The sequence below is a fragment of the Symphalangus syndactylus genome, chromosome 5 (assembly GCF_028878055.3).
Source record: "Symphalangus syndactylus isolate Jambi chromosome 5, NHGRI_mSymSyn1-v2.1_pri, whole genome shotgun sequence".
NCBI lineage: Eukaryota > Metazoa > Chordata > Mammalia > Primates > Hylobatidae > Symphalangus > Symphalangus syndactylus.
Genome location: NC_072427.2, coordinates 68,751,061 through 68,769,355, shown reverse-complemented (window position 1 = coordinate 68,769,355; position 18,295 = coordinate 68,751,061). Strand labels below are relative to the sequence as shown.

Sequence of the window (18,295 nt, the reverse complement as noted above, 5' to 3'; positions counted from 1 at the left end):
CAGTCGGGACAGGGAGTTTCTAATCAAATGCAAGATCCCATGCTGACCCTTGTCCTGTACTGTGGAAGAGAGATCTCCTGGCAAAAGTATTTAGGGGACTTAAGAAAAAGCCTTCCACAAGCATCACCTGCCTACAGACGATTCCCTTTGTGGGCGAGGGATAACTATACTCATTTTCGAAAGTGGCAGCCACATGGCTTTGATCACCTACATTCCATACCCAATAACTGATTGAAAGCATTAGTTAGTGCTGTGTTTAATGCTTTAGAAAAAACTATGGCATCAAAGAGTCTATAAAGGGTTGTTGTTGGAGGCAAGGAACAGCCTCATAGTCTGCTAAAGGCAACTGCTTTTTCAAAGGGGTGACTAAATAGACTTTGACAACCTATACCAATTTCTGAGGACTTTTCTAAAGGAAGAACTTCCTAACTACGTGAACTTCATAAAATATCCATTGGTCAGGAGGCCTAGCTCAAGCTCAGGTGCAAGCCCCTGCCACAATGAAAACACTGTCCCACACCCAACATGAGGAGCTCGCCACCTCTGCTGACCATGGACTGAATGGCAAGAAGGCAGCACCAGGCACGGCAAGAGCATTTTTGTCCAGCTGTTCCCCTAACTTACTGTATGTGACTTTAGGTAACATTTACCCTCTCTGTGGTCATTTCCTCATCTGTAATATAGAAGTTATAATAAAGACCAGAGTTACCTCATAGAGTGTTTATAAGAAAACACTGAGATAAATGTTGAAGGATTTTGGAATCTCTGAACTTATGTTGGGCAGATATTCAGTAGTATATTAATTACTTGCCTGAGTTGAGTATAGTGAGCTTATGGCCAGGTATGAGATCCAAACAGACACTAGTGTGCATTTCCATCCTCATATAAACGGTCAGACTGAAGGGTGTAAATATTAAAGCTGACTGAGGTCTGAGTCAAATTAAGGGGAAGAACTGCTATGAAGCAAGATTAAATCAGAACTATAATGCCAGATAATTCAGATTTCCACACGAAACTCCTCATATAATTACTGAAATATAAATTTTTCCTTCCTCTTCTGAAGCCAATATGAAACCATCAATAATGACACAAGCACATGATTCAAAATTGTAATCACTGCTGTGAATTAAAAGTAGTATGCTTGAGAATATTCAATATGCAAACTATCAACGATTTAATTATTATACAACAAGTTTGGTTATTTTGTTCTATTGCTTGAAACCCAACTGTGGGCCCCACTGAGTTTAAGATGACATGAAATATGAAATACGAGGCATCCCCATCAGCCTCATCCCATGCTACTCTCACTCCTAACCCAGGCAATGGCCTCACTGCACTGCATGATGCTGCCCAGTCATATCCGGTTCCCCCATGACTCTGCTTCTCCTCGCCTGGAATTCCCTGTTCTCAAACCAGGTTTACTCAGTTTATACTTACCTGTCAAAACAAAGTCAGATGTTATCTCCACAAGAAGCCCTCTCTACCCACTGTTCCCCAACGTCAAAATCTGCCACCCTACTGGGGCCCCTCAGACATTATATAGCAGCACTTTGTAATGGATGCCATCATTGAGCTCATCCCGCTTCACTTAATTCTCTTTTTACTAATTGGTTTTCCTCACCAGGCACAGCTCCTTGAGGGCAGGAACCATGTGTTTTTATTCCTAGCTTAACACAATCCCTGACACACTGCCCACACTCAATAACTGAGGAAATGATGGATTATGCAATAATTTGTATTAAATCAATTCCATAACTATTCAGAAAAAGTTAAATCGCTATTTCTTCCTATTTACTGTCATGAATTTGTGATGGATAAATGAGCTAAATGTAAAGAAATAAAACCATAAAAGTATAAGAAATATATATATATATATATATATGTGAAAAGTCTTATAATCTTAAAGTGAGGAGTGGTTTTTGAAGTCTAAAAAGTGGCTTTAGGTAAGTTAAGCCGCATCTGCACTACTTTATTATGTTGTCAATTAAGATAAAAAAAAAAGTTACCTTTTTTTTCTGTTAAGTAACTTCTTTGGTATCACTCTATCAATTTTGCTATCACCCTATCAATATCTTTCTGGATTCAGATTATATCTATCTCCTCCCTAAGCCTCCCCAAAGTATGCCATGTGCAAAAGTGACCACAAGATCATCACTATCTTCAAACCAAGCGACTGGCTATCATGTTGAACAAAAAAGAGAGAACAGCAGGGAATTTATTCACTATAGCCATATTCAACATAGGCAAAGTGAGAGCCCAAGGCAGAGTTATAGGGGAAAGTAAAAGGTTGACACGAGGGAAGAGATATGAATGGTTAGAATGGACTCAGGCAATCACTTGGCAGGTAGGAAGACTGAACTAATCTGGATTGGGGTAAATAGTCTGGGAGTAAAACCGTAAACAATGCCAAGGTGTCAGAGAGCCCCAGGGATTATGCTGTGCTAGCCTCACCATTTAAAATGAGCCACAGGGAATCTGGTTACCTGATTATGACATGTCTGTCAGACCAGTAAGGATGGGCCAGGGACTCTCCCAGGATTGCTCAATGCAACAGTACCTATATTTTAGAGCATGTTTAAGATGTGGATTTGCTTGTATTGCTCATACTGGACTATGTACCAAAGATGGCCTTAAAATCGGCAGGTGTCCTGGATCTCTTGCACAGTATATACTAAGGTTGATTCTTCCTAGCTGATCCTAAGGGCATGGCACTCAGGATAAAACACAAACCAACTGCATGGGTGTGCACATCACAAGAATAATGTTTATGTTTTAACCTTAGAATATATTCAAACCAGTTTTCCAGTTTGCAGTACAACCTGGTTGAAAGGATATAATTTTTTTTTTAAAAAAGCTAGCCTATTCCCCTATATGGATGGCCACCTGGTGAGTGGTACTTGTCAGCTGTGGTCCTACAATGTCCTACAGATCAATTAGTAAATATTCCTCAAGAACCTACTGTGAACAAGATGCTGAGCTCAGGGCTGGAGATATGATGGTGACAAAAGAGACTAATCCTTCATGGAACTCAAAAATCTAACAGATCCTCCTGTGTATCCTGAAGTTCTACCAGGTATTAATCAAAGGCTTTGAATGCCTCTGGTGGTATGGGCAAATGAAGGAGAAGGCCAAAATTATTGAGAAATAAGATCATTTATGCATATTAGTGAAGAAAATGCAGCGTGTAATCTTGAAGTTTTTATGTACATAAAATAGCCGTATCACTTCCCTGTGTGACATTCAATGCCAAAGATGTTGGGTTTATCTCGTACTTGACTACTGTACTAAGCTACTCTTAGTCCACTTAGTGTTGCTATAACAGAATATCTGAGACTAGGTAATTTATCAATAAAAAGGGTTTATTTGGCTCATGATTCTAATAGTGGGAAAGTTCAAGATGGGATATCTGCTTCTGGTGAGGGCCTCAGGCTGCCTCCACTCAAGGTGTAAGGTAAAGGGGAGCCAGAGTGTGCGGAGATCACATGGGGAGAGTGAAAGCAAGAGGGCAGGGTGCACCAGGTTCTTTTTAACAACCAGCTTCAACAAACAATTAAACAGAGTGAGAACTCATTTACCCTCAAGGAAGGACGTTAACCTATTCATGAAGGATCCACCCCATGACCCAAATACCTCCCATCAGGCCCCACCTCCAACACTGGAGATCAAACTTCAACATGAGGTTTGGAGGGGGCAAACACCCAAACCATCTCAACTACACACCTATGGTTTTGAATTTTAAGAGTCTTAAAGTATATCTTCAAAAACCGTGACATCAACTGGGAGCCACAGTCTGACAGCAGACTATGGGAAGAGAATGCCTTCTCCAGCATTGGTGGACAACAGCCACATAGGAAAAGTGAGAATCATGGCAAAGGGTGGGAGTAACACTTTAAAAACAAAGGTTTGGGCCAGGCATGGTGGCTCATGCCTGTAATCCTAGCACTTTGGGAGGCCAAGGTGGGTGGATCACCTGAGGTCAGGAGTTCGAGACCAGCCTGGCCAACATGGTGAAACCCCATCTCTACTAAAAATACAAAAATTAGCCGGGCATGGTGGCATGCGCACCTGTAGTCCCAGCTACTCAGGAGGCTGACACAGGAGAATCGCTTGAACCTGGGAGGCAGAGGTTGCAGTGAGCTGAGATCCTGCCACTGCACTCCAGGCGACAGAGTGAGACTCCGCTCAAAACAAACAAACAAAAAGGTTTAATCAACACATTCATGAGATAAGATAAAGTGGGAATAAGTAGGAAGGTAAATCAAAGTTTATAAGACAGAAAGATCAGAAACATGGCAGGGAGATTAGTATGAGTTGGATTCGGACAAGCAGTTCAGAATAAGGACAAAAACAGTTATCAAGTCCAGTAGACTAAAATGGTTCCCAAGTTCACTCATTTGTTCACACATTGTCTCTCGTCTGATGGAACAGAAAAGTGAAAGGTTTTTTGGCTAATTTTTTAATCTATTATTTGATTCAACTATAATTATTCCCTTTTAAATATTTGCTTCAATATGGAAAAATAAACTAGTCTTGCTCTTAAAGATAAAAATTAATAAAAAACATTTGGAGAAAATCCTAAAAACATACCTGGTTTTCTTACTTTGCAAAAAAAGATTAATAGAAGGAAAAAAGAACAAAACAAATTATCAGCCAGATGTGGTGGCTCATGCCTATAATCCCAGCACTTTTGGAAAGCCCAGATGGGCAGATAGCTTGAGGCCAGGAGTTGGAGACCCGCCTGGGCAACATGACAAAATCCAGTTTCTACAAAAAAAAAAAAAAAAGAAAAAGTACAAAAATTAGCTGGGCATGGTGGCATGCGTCTGTGACACCAGCTACTCCAGAGGCAGAGGATAACACAGGAGAATCACTTGAGCCCAAGGCGAGGAGGCTGCAGTGAACTGTGATCATACCATCGCACTCTAGCCTGGGCAACAGAGTGAACCCTGTCTCAATAAAATAAACAATAAAAAAAAAAAAAAGAAATTATCTTGTCCAATTTACTCATCTTAAAGCTGAGAAAACTTAGGCTCCGAGTGGTGAAATAATATGCCCAGCTATGTTTTACATCTCAGTTTAAATAAAATAAAAGAAAAACAACAGAACTTAAAACAGTTCTCATGCATGTCCCATCCTCAATTACTACAGAAACTGAAACGGAATGAAAGACACCTAGAATGAATTTCAATGCCACTGCAGAATGCAGCCCTCCCCAGCACCACCTTTTAGCAAGTGAGCAGGGGGCATTTTTGGAGGGAAGCAGTTGCAGTTTGCACCAATTGAGGAAATCTATAAACATAGTGTACCTGGATTTCAAAAAGACATTTTTCAAAGCTGGAGAGTAGTGGGCTACACTTTAAGACTTTCATGATAGTCTTGAGAAAAAAATGGGGATGGATTAAAAGAGTTTGAGGCAGAAATACTAGTTAGGAAGCCATCCACTGCCATGAACAGGAATGACCAAGAGAGTGATGAAAATGAGGACGACGTCACCACTGTAGGTGGGACCACGGCTGCAGCTGCTGACATCCCCACCACTGCTGCAAATAATATCATCTTTTACTGAATCCTGACACGCCAGGCACCATATGCTTTACATATTTTATACAATCCTCACAGGTCTATGGTGTTTACTATCCCCATTTAGCATGTGAGAAAACCAAGGCTCAGAGAAATAAAGTAACTTCGCTATGTCATCTTCGCTACACTACAATCCTCAGTTATTCTGTCAAACAGTTGTCTAGGTGTTGTTGTGCAGATATTTTGTAGATGTGATTAAAGCCCATGATCAGTTGACCTCAAGTGAGGGAGATTATCCTAGATAATCTGGGTAGGCCTGATTTAATCAGTTGAACGGTCTTAAAAGCAGAGCGGAGTCTTCCTTGAGGAGAAAGAAACTCCACCAGTGAACAGCAGGGTCCGCCTGTGCTGGAGTTCAGCCTGCCTTTACTGACAACCTGCTCTGTGGGTTTCAGTCTTGCCTAACCAGCCCCACAGTTGCATAAACCAATGCCTTGCAATTAATCTCTTAATATATATCTCCTATTGGTTCTGCTCCTCTGGTTGAACCTTGACTAATACACATGCCAAACATCACACAATCACTAGGTGAAAGACCTCAGATGCTCTCAAAGTAGGCCAGTATTCCACACTCCCTCCCAGAAGATCAGTTTTAGACATCAGCACTCCATAGAAATGGAACCACATCCAAATGCCTTGCAGACACTAAAGGAATGCAATCTAGGGCAAGGTTAAAAGCTCTGAAGGCCACTCTGCCTGGGTTCAAGCCCTAGTTCTGACACCTTAATCTTAGGCAATGTACTTAAATTCTCTATGCCTCATTTTCCTCATCTGAAACATGGATTAACAATAGTACTCACCTCATAAGTTGCTCGGGATCTAATGAATTATACCATGCAAAGCATTTAGAACACCTAGCACATAGTAAATACTCAATAAAGATTAAGAATTTTAACTGCTTAACAGAACCAAAAAGAGAATTATAGAAGCTGAGCTTTTGAAACAGGGCAAAGAGGGAGGAGAAACACTCATCATGACTATAAGGAAACTGGAGTCAAGGGAAACCACTCATTTGTGATGCAGAATGTAATCAGAGTGATATAAGCACTGAAGAATGCTTCCCTGACTATGACCATTCCAGAAAAGGCCAGCATTTCATAGGCATTATACCTAATCCAGGGATGGGCAAAAGCAGGAAACCACAGTTCATCAGCATTTCAGTTCTATATCAACACACAAAAGTCCCCCAACTTGTTCTAGGCCTGACTGATACAAAAGAAGAATGCAGGGTTTAACATTTTCAACATCAGCAGGTTTTTCCAAAGGCACAAAAACGTATTTAGATTTGGATGGTCTACACCGAGATCATTGTTATATACTGGAAAATACAGCTCAACAAAATATAATTCCTGCAGGTTATGAGCAAATAGTAGACACAATGTAGGCCATTGTCATGATTCACATTAGTCAGGCATGTTGGATATGCCAAATTCTACACAAAGACTATAAAAGATACATGATTCCCGACAACTCAAGTAGCCACAAGATGAGACACCTTCCGTTTAACTTTGGGGAAAAAATGCATCAGTGTTCATAAATATATCTGTATATCTTTTCACTGAATGGCGATTATTCTAGAAAAAAGGAAAGAGCCTTTTTTTAAAAAAGGAAGCAGGACACTGCAACAAGCAAATGTTAAAGTTTTACAAATACAGTATAGATGTTAAATACAGTGTTTAAACCGATATAGACTTTAAAAGCAATAAAACCCAAAGTGATATTTATGGCTTTAATACGATCTAGGCATAACATACCCTACGAACAATGGTGATCATAATCTAAATTTGCTTCCATGTGCTTCCTAGAGAAATAGCTAAAGAAAATTATTTCTAAACCTTTTGCTAAATAATTTGCTCTGGATGCCTTCTAAACTTTGAGGTGTGAATTCAACATCCCTCTAAGATCAGGCTGTTTTGCTTATGACCACATACCCCAGAGGTAGCTATGATTATTGTTGAAAGGAAGTGATAAGCCCAAAGTGCTAGCATTTCAAGTTGAAAACTAAAGAAAAGGAGAATTGTCCTAAAGAAGCCACTAGCATCATGATGCATGGAAAATTGGATTTAGTCTCCCTCTTCTAGGTCACAGTGGTTGCCTCGGTGACTTGTTATAGAAGAGATGGCCTACCTTCAATGCAATATTGTTTGCTTCCATGGTAGTGTAAGCACAGCCTATCTTTGGGTGCCATGTAACCTCAAAGAGAAAATTTAATTCTCCAACCAGGGAGCTGGTACGTGTTCAAGGAAAGAAGATAGAGCTGGAGACTGTGTTCATTGTTTCATCAAAACTCTTCTCTAGATCTTTAACAAAACAATTATTAGTCTTGATAATCTTCTATTCCTTTTAACATCTATTGATAATGCACTCTGTCAAGTATTCAATCAATTTCAATCCCATCTACTGTATGGATGGTATAGATTCAATCTACAGTTCAGATGTATACTGATCTATCTCTTAAAATCTGCACTTCTATAAAACACACTTATAGCTTAAGTACTCTATTGGCACAATAACATATTCTCCCTATATTCTCTGCTTCTAAATAAAAGAGATAATGTATTTTGATATATAGAGTTTCTGTTTACCAGTAACTTCTAAGCCAGAGTTCCTCTGCATTGTAACTGAATTAAAATAAGAACAACTGGCTGGGTGCAGTGGCTCATGCCTGTAATCCCAGTACTTTGGGAGGCCAAGGTGCGCAGATCACTTGAGGCTAGGAGTTCGAGACCAGCCTGGCCATCATGATGAAACCACATCTCTACTAAAAAAATACAAAATTAGCTGGCTGTGGTGGTGCACACCTGTGGTCCCAGATATTCAGGAGGCTGAGGCATGAGAATTGCTTGAACCCAGGAGGTGGAGGTTGCAGTGAGCCAAGATCACACCACTGCACTTTGGCCTGGGTGACAGAGTGAGATTCTGTCTCAAAAATAAAAAAAAAACAAATAAAAACAAAACAAACAAAACATCTCCTGATGTCACCACACTTAGCTGTTTCCATGAGTGCTCTTTTCATATTAGGAGTATGTTCTGACACAGGGCACTGGATTTCTTATTGTTTAAAAACCTTCATTAAGTGTTTGTATTGGAAGTCAAGGCTGAGGGTCTTCAGTTTTGTCCCATGGAACTGCACAGGAAAAGTCTGTTTAAGTGCTCCAGGTTCTTTTCTGCAAGCATATCTGGAGCACACACCCACATCAAGGGCACAGAGTGATGGGGATGGTAGAACAACATAGGTCATTATGCTGAATAAATGTGGAAAGTGCAGATACCTGCTTCCCAATAGGCTGTCGCAGAAATAAATGAAATAGTACTTATGCTTTTCAGAAGAATGTGAAGTATATTTAAAGAGATAAGTAGCTGCCCTAACCAAATCCAGCAGCACGTCAAAAATCTTATCCACCACGATCAAATAGGCTTTATCTGTGGGGAGCAAGTTTGGTTCAACATACGCAAATCAATAAATATGATTCATTGTATAAAAAGAACTAGAGGCAAAAACCACGTGATTATCTCAACAGATGCAGAAAAGGGTTTTGATAAAATTCAACACCTTTTGATGTTAAAAACCCTCAACAAAATAGGTATTAAAGGAACATACCTCAAAATAATAAGAGCCATCTACAACAAACCCACAGCCAACATCATACCATCATACTGAATGAGCAAAAGCTGGCAGCATTCCCCTTGAAAACTGGCACAAGACAAGGATGTCCTCTCTTACCACTCCTATTCAACATAGCATTAGAAGTCCTCGCCAGAGCAGTCAAGGGGAAGAAATAAGGGCATTCAAGTAAGAAGAAAGGAAGTCAAACTATCCCTTTTTGCAGATGACATGATTCCATATCTAGAAAACCCTATAGTCTTAGGCCAAAAGCACCTTAAGCTGATACATAATTTCAGCAAAGTCTCAGGATACAAAATCAATGTGCAAAAATCACTAGCATTCCGATACACAAAAAACAGTCAAGCTGAGAGCCAAATCAGGAATGCGGTCCCATTCATAACCACCACAAAAAGAATAAAATACATAGGAATACAGTTAACAGGGAGGGAAAAGATCTCTACAATGAGAATGACAAAACACTGCTCAAAGAAATCAGAGATGACACAGGCAAATGGAAGAACATTCCATGCTCATGGATAGGAAGAATCAATACTGTTAAGATGGACTATATATTACCCAAAGCAGTTTATAGTTTCAATACTATTCCTATCAAACTACCAATGACATTCTTCACGGAATCAGAAGAAACTATTTTAAAATGCATATGGAACCAAAAAAAAAGCCTGAATAGCCAAGGCAATCCTAAGCAAAAAGAACAAAGCTGGAAGTATCACCATTGCCTAACTTCAAACTATACTACAAAGCAACAGTAACCTAAAAGCATGGGAGGGGTACAAAAACAGACACATAGACTATTGGAACAGAATAGAGAGCTCAGAAATAAGGCCACACACCGACAACCATGTGATCTTTGACAAAGCTGACAAAAACAAGCAACCAGGAAAGGACTCCCTATTCAATAAATGGTGCTGGGATAACTGGCTAGCCATATGCAAAAGACTGAAACTGAACCCCTTCCTTACACCATATACAAAAGCCAACTTGAGATGGATTAAAGACTTAAATGTAAAATCCAAAACCATAAAAACCCAAAAGACAGCCTAGGAAATACCATTCTGGACATAGGAACAGGCAAAGATTTCATTATGCAAGACACCAAAAGCAATTGTACCAAAAGCAAAAATTGACAAATGGGATCTAATTAAACCAAAGAGCTTCTGCACAGCAAAGGAAACTATCAACAGAGTGAACAGACAACCTACAGAATGGGAGAAAACTTTTTGCAAATTACGCATCTGACAAAGATCTAATACCCAGCATCTATCAGAAACTTAAATTTACAAGGAAAAAACAAACAACTCCATTAAAACGTGGGCAAAGGACATGAAAAGACACTTTTCAAAAGACATACATGCGGCCGACAAGCATATTTTAAAAAAAAAAGCTCAACATCACTGATTATTAGAGAAGTGCAAATCAAAACCACAATCAGATTACCACCTCATACCAGTCAGAATGGCTATTATGGCGGCATGCACCTGTAGTTCCAGCTGCCGGGGAGGCTGAGGCAAGAGAATGGCGTGAACCCGGGAGGCGGAGCTTGCAGTGAGCTGAGATCGCACCACTGCACTCCAGCCTGGGCGACACAGTGCGTCTCAAAAAAAAAAAAAAAAGGTCAAAAAGTAACAGATACTGGTGAGACTGCAAAGAAAAGAGAATGCTAATACACTGTTGGTGGGAGTGTAAATTAATTCAACCATTGTGGAAAGCAGTGTGGCAATTCCTCCAAGAGCTAAAAGTAGAACTACTATTCAATTCAGCAATCCGATTACTGTGTATATATCCAAAGGAATATAAATTGTTCTATTATAAAGATATATGCATATTTCATTGCAGCACTATTCACAACAGCAAAGACATGGAATCAACCTAGGTTCCCATAAACGGTAGACTAGAAAAAGAAAATGTGGTAAATATACACCATGGAATATTATGCAGCCATAAAAAAGAATGAGATCATGTCCTTTGCAGGAACATCAATGGAACTGGAGGCCATTATCCTTAGCAAACTAACACAGGACCAGAAAACCAAATACCACATTTCTCACTTATAAGTGGGAGCTAAATGATGAGAACACATGGACATACAGACGGAACCAACACACACTGAGGCCTATTGGAAGGTGGAAGGTTGGAGGAGGGAGAGGATCAGAAAAAATAACTAATGGGTACTAGGCTTAATACTTGGATGATGAAATAACCTGTACAACAAACCCCAGTGACACGAGTTTACCCATATAACAAACCTGCACATGTACCCTTGAACTTAAAATAAAAGTTAAAAAAAAAAAGCAAGATAGTAGTAGTTCCCTTTCCAGGAAAGAAAAGAGGATGAAGGAGAGAAGGGGCCCAGATGACTTGGAGTGAAGACTAAGACCTAAGAGACAACCATCTGGCAGGAACCAGGAATCGGTGAGCTTTCCGGCTTTCTTACTGATCAGAAATATGCCATAATTTGCCTTTCAAGGTGATTTAAAAGTTCTGTCGCCTGTCAGGAACCAAAAAGAAGATGCATGTATCTTTCCTTTTGTAGAGTAGGAAAATCACCTACGTGTGAGACAGGCTGCCTGTGTTCACTGTCCACGCCTCATCACAGACCTCGGAGGGGAAGCCCAAAAGAAAATGATGAAACTTTTCGGTGGGCCAGTTCTTTCTTTTTCAGTTTTCCTATCCAAAGCCAAAGGATACTAACATCAGTTCTTCTATGCATGTCACTGGGGATTTTCCATTTCCATGCCTACTCTGTTCCCTGAAGACCCCCTCCCAAACCTTTTTTTTTTTTTTTTGGCTGCCTCTCCAAGAGTCGTCTTTTCCATCGATACTAAAATTAGCCCCTTCTCTGAAAGCCTTCTGTGGTTCCCTCTTTCATGAACTAGATATAATTTCTCCCAACTGTGGGGGAGGAGGCTAACTCCTAACAGTTAGCCCACATATTGTACCATGTTCCTACCTTATATTACAAATATTTTGGCTGCATTTCTCACCCAGCCTAATACATTTTGTAAGCTCTTTAACCCCTTCTCCTGCTTTATCCACTTCTGCTTCTCTGTTTGCCTAGTAAATAGTGCAAATTTAATGGGTCCTTTAAGAATGAACTAACCCTTTCCACACCTTAAGCAAACTATTCTTCATTCAAAATCTGCAAGCCTTTATTAAGCACTTAATAGGTGCAAGAAATCGGAGATTATAAAGCTGAGTAAGAACCAATTCTGGCCTCCTGGGAATGTGCAACTTAAGGGTGGAGCTAAGAAACCAAATAACTTGTGGCAAACAGGCACAAGTGTTATCACAGGCACACGAAAAAACTACAGTGTGAAAATAGGAGGGGCAATAATTTCAATTTGGGTGACAAGGAGGTTCTGGGAAGGTTGCATGAGGAAAAGGGGAAAATCATTTGTTGAAGGTCAGAGTTCATTAAACAGTTTGTAATCATTATCTCATTTAATTCCCAAAACAACCTTCCAAGTTAGGTATTTTTACCCCTATTTTACAGATAAGGAAATTGAGGCTCAGAGAAGTTTTAAAATTTGACCAAGTTTACACAGCTGACAAGTCATGAAACCAGAAATCACAAGCCCAGTGGCCTCGTTCCAAAGCTTATACTGATTTCCCCACACCAGTTCTCCTCCCCGTTCCAAAGCTTATACTGATTCCCACACCAGTTCTCCTCCCCGTTCCAAAGCTTATACTGATTCCCACACCAGTTCTCTTCCTCGTTCCAAAGCTTATACTGATTTTTCCCACACCAGTTCTCCTCGTTCCAAAGCTTATACTGATTCCCACACCAGTTCTCCTCCTCCACACATACAAAAAAAGTGACATGTGCACTCAGCCTTCAAGCTTGATTGGTTAAGATTCTCCAGGCCCATCTAGAGGGAGGGCAGGGGTATTCCAGGAAGAGCCAACAGCCTGAGGAAAGGCCTGGAGGTGGGAAAGTGTACATTATGTTGGGGAAAGGCAGGTCCCTTCACATAACTGAGTATAGGACATACCAGAGGGGCAAAGGTGGAGGCACTTTGGTCAAGAAGAGTAGTAGATGATTCTCTACTTTCCCTGTGATATGCTTGAAAAATATGATAAAGTATATTTCTAATCTACTTAAAAATATATGAAATGTTGTAAGTAAAACATTTTGAATGTCTTGGAAGTTATTCTTTTATCACAATAGTCTTAACCTTCAATTCTAAATATCCTTTAATGCAAAGCATAGAGTGGAAGAATGATTCTCTTTACATTTCCTTTTCCTTTAGACTTCTTTGTTTTTAATCTCGCTGTAATGGTACCATCTAGAGATTTAAACCATAAGATTAAAGACTAGAGCAATGAAATACAAATAATTTAGCTACATAAATGTCAAATTTCCTATCATGCCAACCATTTAAGTATTTTCAGGTGAGAATGTTAACACTGTACAACTGAACTGATTTTAAGAAGTTTAAAAGAAGTTTAAAATACTCTTTTTTTTTTTTTTTTTTTGAGACAGTCTCACTCTGTCACCTAGGCTGGAGTGCAGCAGCACGATCTTGACTCACTACAACCTCTGCCTCCCAGGTTCAAGTGATTCTCCCACCTCAGCCTCCTGAGTAGCTGGGATTACAGGCATGCACCACCAACACCGGACTAATTTTTGTATTTTTTAGTAGAGACAGGGTTTCACCATGTTGGCCAGGCTGGTCTCGAACTCCTGACCTCAGGTGATCCACCTGCCATAGCCTCCCAAAGTGCTGGGATTACAGGCGTGAGCCACCACGCCCGGCCAGGTTTAAAAATATTTTAAGTTAAAAAATTGGGTGGGTAAATGGGATATTATAGCCTAGTGTGATACAATATAAATAGTATGTGTCAGGGACCAGTAAGTGTGACAGCACCTGAGTAACAGAAGGAAACAGGGTGGGGCAGGGCATGCATAGCCAAGTATGGCATAAATTATCAGTAAATATCTAGAAATACTACACGCTACTACAGAGAACATATCTCACCTGCAGTCCCAGCTCCGATAAGGGCTTACACTGAAGGCTCTTAGCTTCCACTGGCTCCTGCCACTGGGAAGGGGTGAGGCACTGGGCAAGGCAGGGGCTACAGAGGGCTGGGATGCTGAGAACCAAGGGAGCCACTACAGGTAGTAAACTTGCAAAAACCAGGGCAGGAAATCACTGTCTCACAGAACAGGCAGAGGTCTCAGGTGCCCTTACCTTCTGTAGGGCACATGGCACACTCTGAGGCCCCTGATAATGCTTGTGACCATGATGATGCTGACTAGTGACCCAGATCCCAAGCACCCGAGTAACTCAGTTGTCAGGGCAGAGAAGTGGAGGTCTTCAATGAAATGAGACAACTGAGACTAGGGCTACTAGAATGAATTGTTATTTGCTCATTTATGATTTCCTGAACATGACACAAAGGGAGACTTCAAAAGGATGCTACCTCAATGTTCACAGCACAGAACATCATGCTTTTTAGAACTAGGGAGTCATTTCACAAGGACAAAGTAAACTGAAATCATTGTATTATCCTACTGATATTTTGGCTTTCCCTATATATATATATATATATTTTTTTTTTTTTTGAGACGGAGTCTCGCTCTGTCGCCCAGGCTGGAGTGCAGTGGCGCAATCCCGGCTCACTGCAAGCTCCGCCTCCCGGGTTCACGCCATTCTCCTGCCTCAGCCTCTCCGAGTAGCTGGGACTACAGGCACCCGCCACCACGCTCGGCTAATTTTTTTTTTTGTATTTTTAGTAGAGACGGGGTTTCATCATGGTCTCGATCTCCTGACCTCGTGATCCGCCCGCCTCGGCCTCCCAAAGTGCTGGGATTACAAGCGTAAGCCACCGCGCCCGGCTCCCTATATATTTTAAACATTAGTTTTTGTTTTTCCTGAAGCCAAACTTTGATGGAGTGGCAGTCCCTCCCCTCCTCCCCTTCTCCTTCCTTCACTCTCTCCTTCCTCCTTTCTCCTCTCCTCCTCTCTTTACTTCACACCTCCCCTCTTTCCTTCTCCCTCCTCTCACTCTTTCTCTTTCCTTCACACCTCTCCTCTTTCCTTCTCCCTCCTCTCACTCTTTCTCTCTTTCCTTCTCTATTTTCCTCCCCCTTAAATATGTGAAAAGTAATTAGCCCATCCTGGTTTATCTTGAGTAATGCATTTCTGGCTGAAATTTTGCCCAAGGATCCATGCTAGGAACAGGGGCTTATACAAAATTGATTGGGACATGACGTTTGATTTCTGACTCACAAAATGAATTTAAACCACTGTAATTACAGAACTACACGTAAAAGAATCGGATCTTACACTATCGCAGGTGAAAACATGAGCTGGTAAGAAAACAGAAGGTGAGAAAGCTGCCCCACAGAGGCCTCGACCGCAGACCATCTCTGGCAGTCAGTCTTGGAAATGTGCTGCTCCCCAGGACTACCCTCTTCCTAACTCCAAGGATTCTGGAATCATTTATTAGGAGGACACCCAGTCACTTGGCAGCATGCTCAATTTCGGTGTTTACCATCTAAAACTGATGGGGTGGGGAAACCCATAGTTTGGCTTACACTGTTAAAAAAACAAAAAAAACCCTTAGGGCTAGTTTTGTAGATGGCCACCAATTGGCCTAGAGGCCTGTTTTTGTTTTCCCTCTGGGAGTAGGGAGAAATAGTAAAAATATATATACATTTTTTCCTCCTAGAGCTTTCCGTTGAGAGTTTTTTTTACCACTCTTTAGATAAGCAGGTGTCTGGAAGTGAGCACACTTGCTCATTAGCACCACCAAGTCAGATGGGAAAGAAAAGAAAGCAGTATGGGCGACAGCCATGGATTTTAACTCTGGTTCTGTCATGTCCTGGCTGTATAACTGTGAGCCAGCCTCGGTTCTCTCATCTGTGAAATGGAGATAACACCTACCTCACAAGGCTGTTGTGAGACTAACAGAAGCACCCCTGTGAAATGTCTGTGACATTTAGGTACTCATACCTGCAGGCTCTCCCAGCCCCCACAGAAACACTGCTACCCTTAACTAGGAAAATTTAATTTTTATTATTCCCAGCTTTACATTTGGTATGCAAAGAGCAATAAACTATTAATATAAAACAGTTAGGTAAACAGCATTAAACTTTATCTAAAAGCTTGTCGTAAGTTCGTAAGACTTATCTGGGGAATTAGTAGGTGCATTTTCACTTTCTTTCAGTTTGGCCAATTTTAACTCACAAGGGACAACACTTTCTTAATGGACGAGACAGGACTCACCAATTTCACAAAGCAAATTGGAGTTGTAAATTAATAACTACATTAAGCTAATGTTTTATGAAGCACTTACTATTTCCTAAGTATTGGGCTAAGCATTTTATTTGCACTCATATCTCGTTTATTCCTAACAATCCTATAAGGCAGACTGCAGAGTTATCTCCATTTTACAGATGGGGGAACTTAGACTAAGAGATTTCAAATAACCTGGGTGACACAGACAGTAAAGGGCAGAGCTCAGTCACCAGACGGAGCAGAAAGGGTGTCACAGCTTATAAACACCACATGTGCCATCTTCTATTTTCAACAAAGGGTTTACCTAAGACTACGAATATTCAAATGATCGAATTTCCGAAATCGCCCCATGATGTAAATTCCCACAATTATATTAGAATTTCGAAAGCCACCTCCTCTCATTGCCTTCTTTCAGAGAAGAATCTAAAACTCTATCACCTTATTCCAAAAGGAAAGGGGAGACTTAACTGCTTCCCTGAACTTCTCTGCCAGTCTTCCTTTAGTTATTTCTGTTTTCCTGCCTCTCATTTGTCTTAAACAACAGCTATTTTGTATTCATTCCGTAATTGTGAGCAGTGGTCCCAAAGGCCCCGTTGTAAGGAACTACATAATACTGCCAGTGAATACTAGCGAGAAGGAAAAAGCACCGCAAACTTCCAACTCCATTCACAAAAATACCTCAGAAATACATAATCGAACAAGCTAACTCCACTGACGGCTTTCCTGAAGCTGCAGTGGTGAAAGACACGAGCCGCCTGTCGCTTACGGAGGGCTGTCGCGGAGCGGGCTGCGGTCCCGGAGTGTGGCCCCGCGTCCACGCGCACCTGCCCACCTGCGCGCTCCACCGCGGGGCAGCGGTTCAAGCCGGGAAGCCGCGAGTATTATCAGCTCAGAGGGGAGGGGTTCGCAGGACCCGGGCTCCGTCCACGGCTGCTGACAATTGGTTTACACAAAAGAAAGAAGAAATATAGGAAGTCCCCGCAGCAGTGCATGCCATGCCGACGCCGAGGCGGGCGCCTAGCGGTGGGTGGAGGCGGATGCTCCCAGCGCCGGGTGCAAGGTCCCCCGCTGGCTCCCTTTAGCCAGTGCGCCCGGCCCGGGACCAAGACACGGCGTCCTGAGCGCCGGCGGCGACCCCAGCTCCCCTCCCCACGTCCCGCTCCCCGGGAGGACGCGCCGGACGCCGCGCCGCACCTGTGCCCCACGGGGCGGCCTTGTCCCAGCGCCCCTCGGAGGCGATGCCTGGCGCGAGGGGACAGGCGCGAGCGCTTCCCTCGGGGCAGCGGGGGCAGACCTGGCGTCGCGGGGACTTCCCCAGGGCGTCAGACGCCGCGCGCCCACCTGGGGCCGCCGCCTAGCCACTGGCAACCTCACCTCCCGCCGCAGCCTCCTCTTCCGCCGCCATCGCAGGAGCCACTTGGTCGGCTCCGCAGCCCCGCGGCTGGCAGCATGGAGGAGCCCCGGGCCCGCCCTGCCCCGGCCCAGGCGGCGGCTCTGTAGCGGGGAAGCGGGGACTGGCGGGCCCTGGCGGGTGCCGCGGCGGCCGCCACCGCAGCCCGTAGGCGCGCAGCGGACGCCGCCCCGCAGCCCGGCCGGCCGCAGCTACTGAGCATGCGGACTGGAGCCAGCCGCCCGCTGCTCTGGGCGCCGCGGGGCTCCCGGGCGGGAAAGAGACCCGGGCCAAGGGCGGAGTCGCTGCGGACACCGCCCCGCCGAGCCCTCCCGCGAGCGGCAAAGCACTAAAAGGCCAGTTGAGTCCTAGCAACCACCCTATTGAAAACAAGCTTCCATGCTCATAGTAAGCTTTGTCCCAGCATTCCGAAGATTGCAGTTGTAGACCCTC

At 42.6% G+C, this 18,295-nt stretch overlaps 1 protein-coding gene across 4 annotated transcripts in view; it reads right to left on the bottom strand.

Moving 5' to 3' along the window:
- The window catches only part of BMAL2 (basic helix-loop-helix ARNT like 2), a 94,809-nt gene extending 76,687 nt beyond the window's left edge, over positions 1–18,122 (bottom strand). The window contains exon 1 of one of the 4 annotated variants that reach the window (XM_055280290.2): positions 17,827–18,122. In XM_055280290.2, the coding sequence (XP_055136265.2) occupies positions 17,827–17,857 (31 nt within the window). In that variant the 5' untranslated portion in view covers positions 17,858–18,122. The remainder of the gene's footprint in view (positions 1–17,826) is intronic. The other 3 variants (XM_055280287.2, XM_055280288.2, XM_063640318.1) reach the window with 3 other exon arrangements.
- Positions 18,123–18,295: the final 173 nt, after the last annotated feature.